Raw genomic sequence first — 8,582 nt, 5'->3', positions numbered from 1 at the left:
TGTCCCCAGAGTCTAAACATAAGTTCTGAGAGGAGTACACAGGGACGGTGTACAGGGCTTCCTGCAGTAGACTTCACACCATACTCAGCTGAAGGGCCACTGGCTCTTAGTGATTCACCCACTTCAGGGACCAGGAGCTGAGCAGTAAGCGTGCCATTTCTGACTGAGGTAAGTCATTACTACATTAAATAACAGGTATGATTAAATATTTATCATACAGCAGTCTTTCAATACTTTACAATATGGCCATTATACATATGTTTTATGATTTTATAAATGTATTTCATTGTTGATTTCAACCCCAATTTGTCAAGTTAACTGTTTTTAACATTGTACTTTTTTTAATCAATAACAACACAATATATTGAAGAAAAAGATCAGTGTAAAAACTAAGGAGTTTGCAAGGGAGGTAGATACAAGTTTCTTTTCATAAGTACTTTTTGTGCTAAATACTAATCATGTAAATGAAAAGCCTTCACAGTACCAGGTAGATGGTTTACTGCTTTTAAGATGCCCCTCAGAAAACAGTATATGTTTCTTGTAAAGTTTGTATATTTTTATATCTTTGACATACTTGTATGTTTTATTTGAAACATCATTGTAATACTTGTGTATGTATATGGGGTTGCATCTTGGCCAGGCTATGCTGGGTGTAACATTTCCTAATTAAATACATTAAAAATACATGGGCTACAACAGTCAATGACTCACTCCTGTCCAAACTGTGTTAAAGACCATCTGTAGTGTAGGATACCCTGTCAGTAGTGACCACTCTATTGATGAGTCCCAAACCAGGATGTAAATGCCACCTGTTTATACTAGGCCACATTTACAAATTTACCTCTTCAGGTTTGGTTGTATTTCATAATCCGTCCAGTGTTTGTGTGGGTAAGATTTCAACTGGGTAGCACCTGCTAAGTTAGATATAATACACATAATTATGTTCTGTATAGATATGTCTTGGCGTTTAAAAATAATAGTGGCTTCTAGCTATAATGGATGCAAATTCATCCAAACTTTAAAAAGTCAGTCATGCCTTTTGTCAAAGTATTTGTCTACGTGACTTTTGTTTTGAGTTGCTCAAGGATAAGTAAACCACAGCTGATTCTTCAGAGCATTTTACAGCACTCAGTATTCACAGACAAACCCTAAAATAACAGGTTAATGCAATCCAGGAGAATTCCAAGGTATAGGATGATACAACATTGGGGTCGAACCTATAATATATTTATACACGTTTTACAATTTTTTCCAGTCTGAAGTTACATGTCTGTCTCACAAACTTAATAGATTTTGCAACTTATATTGTAAAGTGCAATACTCAGAATTCTGATTTATTTTGTGTTTTTTTTTTTTTTTTTTTTAACACAATGAGAGGCATTGCAAATTTAGAAACTTCTGGATAATTTTGCTCCATTTTAATAATTAGATGAATAGATGCTTTTTTTTGCAGAGCTGTTACAGAAGAACATACAATAACATAAAAAAATATAGACAAGTAAATGTGGCAAATGGGAACATAGCATGTCCATCACAGTAAATAGCACTCTGAACAGACAGCTTAATGTATTATACAGTAGGTTTGTCAGTCAAGTAGAAAAAACAAACATTGATTCAACTATTCTTCATGAATAATGTTATTTTTCATGTTATGTGTGCAAATTGTACATTTACTGTTGATGCTGCTTTCATTTAAAACATGCTTTTTATTTTTTGGGATGTTGATAGATTCTGTTCTGCTCGTTAAAGTAAAAGATATTGCTATTGGGCTCAATAGCAGTATAGGCTGAATATATTTACAACCCTCAAGTTAATGAGTGAAAAGCTTTCTAATAAAAACAATGTATTGCTCACATAAAGTCAAATGCTTTGCATCCTTCTTTTAATGTACATTATGTGCTGTTTATTTACAATATCTGCATATATAGATAACTTGGATCAATTAATGTTTTGGTTGAATGCATCATATTGAGAGATCATTCACTTATGAAAAAAATGTAGCAAGAATACAGAAACACATCTGCCCCTCGATTGAGCAGTTTAAGGGTTAATCTTAAATGCACTCCTGATGAAAAAGTAAAAACAAAAACTAGCTGAAAGAAATTCAGTTTAAATAATGACGAACAACAGTTTCGGTGTAAAAAAGATGCTTCAAGTTAGAGATTTTATGATTGCATATTACAAATTACTACTGTAATCATGAACATATTATTCTATGCATAGGCATTACACAATATATGAAAACAACCGTAGACCATTGTATTAGCCATAACTGTCATGCACTGTAATAACTGTACACTGTAATAGAGCTGATTTGCCTTCACTTGTATGGTGAAATAGCGGTGCTGAACTGATCGTCATCTGAAATCCAACGTCACTTTTACTAATTTATTTCACTGACCTTCTCTATAAGATGTTCTTGTATTTACAAAAATAATAATAAAAAAAGTGATTGTAAGTCATCTATCTTTATGTGGGATAAATACTGCTTTGTGATAACATTGATTTCATGAACACACAAGTTATTTAAAGAAAGTAAAATACAGTTTGCTTTTCATGAAACTTTTTTTGACAACAGTCTAGGAAAGTTTAATGAACATCAAACTTTATTTGATTCATAAAAATGCTTTGTAATAGGGCACTTCATTTTTATTTTTATTACTGGCCTTGCACTGAAAAACAAGCTTAATCAACCTCTGTGTCCTTTGTGTGTGAAGTAACCTCCCCCATCCCAGACTAGCCATGGCACTTGGAGATTTATTTAACTGCAGTGGCACTGTGTCCCATATGCTGCCTGTATACATTAAAGGATGCAGTTAAGCACACATGTACTGTAATGTGTTTCCCTTAGTGTACTGAGGTCTTGAAAACATGGGGTATGTCGGACGGAGAACCCGCTCCTTCATCCTAACAGGAGTACTTCTGGCAGTCTCTTTAATGCCTGGTGAGTTATTTGTTTTAATACATGTATTGTGGTTTCCATTGTATAGCTTCTTGAATATAACACTAAAGTAACATGCATACTGTATATAGAGATACAGAATACTGCATAATATAGCTGATATCCACATGTCAATAACTGCTTCCCGCAAGTGGGCTTCCTGTCCAATCTGACCTTGACTGGGGTGAAAATCAGCCTACACACGGAATTCTGTGTTTTTTGGCATATAAAGTTAAATGAGTATGATTTAACATAAGGGATGGAAATAAATAAAACCCATTGCAGGTTTCAAAACGAGGTTGATTAGCTACAGAATATAGGTAATAAGCTCATGTGTGCCTTATTAAACTCCTAATAAAACTAGGAATGGCTCAAACTGCTATGCAATTGGAGTCTTATTACCCATCCCTGAAGAGAATAGCTTCTCTTAATGTTACATTTGATACAAACTATCTAACAAAGACATTTCAGATGGCTGTATCAGATTACACATTAGAACTGTAATATGTGTATTTCTACAACTGTAGAAGTCCCTGTTAGAAATGTCTAGGACAAGCTTATCTCTGCAGTGTATTTATTATTTGAAACTGCAGATCATACCACCAGTGGCAGTCTTGCTTCTTCTCAATGTGCATTTCCCAGAAGGTCACTAAACCCTTAGCACAAGGTTGTTGGTGAAAGCCTGGAGTCCAGTTCTGGATTCCCACTAGTTTATAGTCCTTCTGCTCTCCTGTCAAACAGCTCGAATTGTGTATGCACTATATTAGTTACTGTATTCCTTGCCTAGAAACTAAGAACGGGCTGTGGATATAGTTTACGACACCATGTAACCAATTCCGAACAAGCCCTACACACGAATATTAAAAAAACCAAAGTAACTTAAAAGGCTTTGAAGAAAGACAAGGCCACAGTATCGCACAATTTAAACTAGGACTTAATTTCTCATTGCGTTTAAAGATTAAAGGAATAACTTCAGAAAGAAGGGCCTCTTTTTCCATTAACATTAAGGGCCACATGTGCCTTTTCCCCATAAAAAAAATTATATTGAGGAAATGCATTACTACAAGCAGCTTCCAAGCTTGCCTGTTGGATCCTTCATTGAAATAGGCATGCTAAACTGCTATGGAAGCCTTAACAGTATTGTTACAAGTTAAAAGATGGTGTGCTTTTTTTGCCATAAACTTCTAAGGGTAGCCACTGGTGGTATGAAACTATGGAAAACTGCTGAGTGGATATGGAAGACTTTTTACAAGGTGTCCTTAATGGGCTATGCCTTGGGCAGTCTGCCTTTTCTTTGTAGTTTTATGGGAGTTCTTCCAGTTAGGCACAGCAGCTTCCACCCCCACTGATTGTGTTCAAAGCCCAGTAGCGTACAGTGTTTGAAGATTAATCCACACGACACCAGCTGTATTATTTTAAACACGGAAGAACCCTCTGGGTGCGCAGAGGGGCTTATTAGCAGGTAGGCTTTTTTTGTCTGCGTGAAGCCCAATCACATCTGTTTTTTTTTTAACCCACCTTTTTATTTCATTTGTTTTTTTTCTTCACAGACTTTTTGGAAGGCAGCCCAATAGGCCAGCGCCAGAAAGGAGATGGTAAATATAGCGTGCTTGAAGTGTCATGCATTTTAACTATCAATAGCAGTACTAAAGAAGGTATTCTGTTGCTGCTCTGAAACCTTGCTTCCAACTTGTGGAGCAGGATAAAGAGAATCCGAAGGTTTGGTTAGAGGCTTGTTGGGCTGTAGACTGTTGTCAACAACACAGGTTCACATTTAAGTGTAATTGGCAGTTTGTGCCAATTAAAAACTATAGCGGACCAGCTGTCTCTGAATATCTATTAAAAGGTCTTTAGTGGCAATGCAGACAATGGCACTACAGTGTTAATGGATTGGTTCTGTTCTGTGTTAAGGCAATGGTACCACAATGGTATATGTTTACATACCATCTTATGAACCACTACACAATGTTAGTCCTTTGGAATTCAGTAGTATCACATCAGTACTAGCTTCTGTATCAGGACTGCTGTGCAACCTTGCTGCAAGCACTCATTGTATAATAAAAAGTGAGTTGATGTGAAAAGGACCCATATCTCTACAGAGGGAGTCAATGAGAACATGAGTGAATCTGGATCCCCAAGCATGCTGAAAAAGCTGGTCCGCTCTAGAAGAAACATCAGCTGGTACAACCAGCATCCAGACTTCTGGAACTGGTACAAGTACTTCACTGACATTGGAAACCAAGAAGGAGTAAGTATTGGTGGTTCTGCATAAAACTAGACACTTGTCATACAGACTAACCTTTCAGCTCTCTGCCTTCACCTGCATACTGTACATCTCACACAAGTCTGTAGAACTTAACAAAATACTTATCCAAGCAAGCCAGTATCCCAGCCAGCAGTCCATAATTTAACTTTTCCATGATCTGCTAGTTGCACATCCTTTATAGGAATCTAAGGAATTTGCATTTCTAAGATATAACTTTCCTATGGGGCAGTGTGGTTCAGTGGTTAAAGTCCAGGGCTTGTAACCAGAAGGTCCCCGGTTCAAATCCCACCTATGCCACTGAATGACTCACTGTGTGACCCTGAGCAAGTCACTTAACCTCCTTGTGCTCCATCCTGCAGATGAGATGTTAAATCAATGTCCTACTGTAAGTGACTCTGCATGTAATGCACAGTTCACAGCCTAGTTCTGTAAAGTGCTTTGCAATGATCGTCCACCATGAAAGGTACTATATAAGGATACTATTAGATTTAATCATTTTGCTGAATAATAGTTCTTTCTTGTCCTGCTTTGTTTGTTCTTTGCCTCAGGTAAACGAGCTGGACAGGGTCTACCTGAAATACCTGCAGAACCGGAATCGGGCTGAGGGCCAGCGCTCCTATGAGCATTATCTCCGCCACCTGGGCGAAGTCTACAAAACCTGCGCAAATTCCGATGACCCAAATTGCGTCACGGACATGATTGCCCCAGCCAAACCAACCCCGGCCAAACCTGCCCCTATAAAGGGATGCGATCCGTACAGAGACCCCTACTGCCAGCTGGTTCGAGTAGCCCCAGCACCCATCAAAGCTCCTCTTTCTAACTATTACCAGCATTACCAAGCACCTGTGCCCTTCCTGTCTGCTCAGCAGGCAAGTGAGTTATCAAGGATTTGCAACCCCTCTGATGTTGAATGCTTGCAGTACCATCTCCGTGCTGCCTATGGCTACAGGTTAGAACCCAAAGCCCTAGCCCCGGCTCCATCATATGCTTACCTAGGGTATGATCCTAACAAATCAGTGAAGAGGGAAGTCTACCACCGCTACCCAAATTGTGACCCAAAATACGACCCTTACTGTGTCCCAGAACCCTCCCAGAACCTAATGGCCGCCTCACCAAGCCGCTGTAACCCACTTTATGATAATAACTGCAACCCTCTTACCGCCTCTATGTTTTCCAGTCCCCCGAAACCCGAGTGCGACCCTTACTATGACCCCAGTTGCAGACAGGAATACAGGCCCAAGGATGAGCCAGCGTTAGACTCAGGCTGCGATCCTCGTTATGACCCCTACTGCCGCAGTCCTGGCCCTGCTTATGGTGAATCTAGAGCGGAGCCTGAGCGCTATCCCATGACCCGGGGTAAGACAAAGGAAGGCTATGACTGCTATGTGCATTATGATGAGGAGTGCTACCCTGTCCGAAGTTTAAACCCTTCCCATCAGAGCGCTGCAAGCACCTTGCAGGACTGTGACCCTTATGACCCAAGTTGCCCCCTCTATTACAGCGCTAACAACCCCATGAGGTCACCTCAGCCACAGAGCCCCTACCACAGTGCTAGTTCCCCTGAGGCTTACCACCCCCACGCTAACCCTGGTGGCTTCAGAGAGGGCATAATCGAGCCTGACTCTGACTGCGACCCAGAGTATGACCCCAACTGTCGTCTCCGCAGGTACGAGTCCAAACCCAACCCCCCTGCCCCAGAATCCCACCACGAGGAGCCCCAAGCCAGTCATGACAACAGGGGGGACGAGAGCCCCAACCATGACCAGCCCGACCAAGACCCCTACAGTAACTACGCAGGGTACGAGCAGCAGCAGGAACTGAGAGACGAGAAACCAGATCATAGATATGATGAGGACTATCAGAAAAAATAAAAACGTCACTATAAGCATGTGTTAAGCGACTATTAATGCTTCAGCAGTACAGGGTATTGATTTGGAAAGTACATTTGAGTAAGACCTTGTACTCACATAAGTGCGTTAAGATACGGTGAGGGAAAGGTGACACAGAAAATGAACAATTTAACATTTAAAGTTTTTATGCAAGTGTCCATGTGAAATTAGTTTGTAAAACGTCCATGCGCAAGTTAGCATATGGTTTCTGTAGTAAAAACCTGTGTAATCTGTGATTCTAGTGTACTTGAATATGGGTTACTGGCATAGCTAGACTGCAGTGTATTTGCTATTTGTCGATTTCCTATCAATTGTGACACTGTGTCTCTCAAAGAATATTTAAGAACATGTTTTCATAGTTTTGCTTAAATATGCATTCATGAACATCAAAACTGTTACGGTGTTAAGATTTTTTTTTAGAATGTTCCAATAAAAGCTTTGAATGAAACTCTAATTGCAATCTATTTCTTCCACTAAATAATTACCCCATTTAATTTGACATAGTGAGAGAAATTACAATGTGTGAGGCTTTCCATACAGTATGTACACAATATTATAAAAGGATTGTTTTGGGTTTTTTTTTTTTCTCAGGGAGGTACACTTAAAAGAAAAATGCAAACTCATAAAGGACACTTTTCCACTATAACCAGTGATAACGACATTACAAATAACAATTCAAACAGCATGCTGTAAATAAGGTCTACTTTCACACTCCACTATCCTCCACCTCTTGTCTGAAAGAGCAGAAGAGATGTCCAATTTAATGTCTAACCCACTAAACCTCTGATGAAATGATACACTCACAGTTTACAGCAAACTGTTTCTAACCTACTCATACTGCATATCCTCAATGGACTGCTTTTGTTCCTAATATTTCACATTACATGTGAAATATTGCATCCCTACACGGATGTGATTCCAAGCATACACACTTAGGTTGGCTATGATGTTTTGTGGTCATGACAGAATATAATTTGTGGCAGCAGCACCTTGTCCATTTTCGACAAGAATGTGAGGAATACAAAGAGGCTATTCAGTCAATGAAGACTCATACCTTCAGTGCACCATCTCCTCTGGGTAGGAGTTGGTAAAGTTTTTGCTTGTTGAATGGCCCCATTCTTTTAACCTAAATAGCTGTACCTCACCATAAAGACTATTTTACACATTTAATATTATAGGAAAATGTGACTGATGCCAGACTATTGAAGCTATAGTGGAATATAGAAACACTGACATGTATTGCTTATTAAGAGAAGTAAGCAATTAGTCTCTGTCTTATTATTTTGGTTCTGCAAATTAAAGGTCAAGAGTTCACAACACAGATTACAAGTAGACATAATACAGGAAGAGATATCTGAGCTTTAATTCATGTGTTTCAACCCTGCTCAGTATAACACCCCTGCCATTGTGTGTTGAGCTTCTGAAGAAATGACTTCTATAGAAACAGAAAACAAGGAAGCTAGACTGTGTAATTGGTTTGATTGTA

At 39.1% G+C, this 8,582-nt stretch overlaps 1 protein-coding gene across 1 annotated transcript; it reads left to right on the top strand.

The window, feature by feature from the left end:
* On the top strand, positions 1–7,544 carry and1 (actinodin1). The gene is made up of 5 exons (XM_041264870.1): positions 1–168; positions 2,852–2,944; positions 4,492–4,536; positions 5,041–5,189; positions 5,756–7,544. The coding sequence occupies exons 2-5, from the start codon at positions 2,872–2,874 to the stop codon at positions 7,076–7,078; spliced, it is 1,590 nt and encodes a 529-aa protein (XP_041120804.1). The 5' UTR covers positions 1–168; positions 2,852–2,871; the 3' UTR covers positions 7,079–7,544.
* Positions 7,545–8,582: the final 1,038 nt, after the last annotated feature.

This window comes from Polyodon spathula, chromosome 11, assembly GCF_017654505.1.
Source record: "Polyodon spathula isolate WHYD16114869_AA chromosome 11, ASM1765450v1, whole genome shotgun sequence".
Taxonomy (NCBI): Eukaryota; Metazoa; Chordata; class Actinopteri; order Acipenseriformes; family Polyodontidae; genus Polyodon; species Polyodon spathula.
This window is presented reverse-complemented; position numbering and strand designations above follow the sequence as displayed.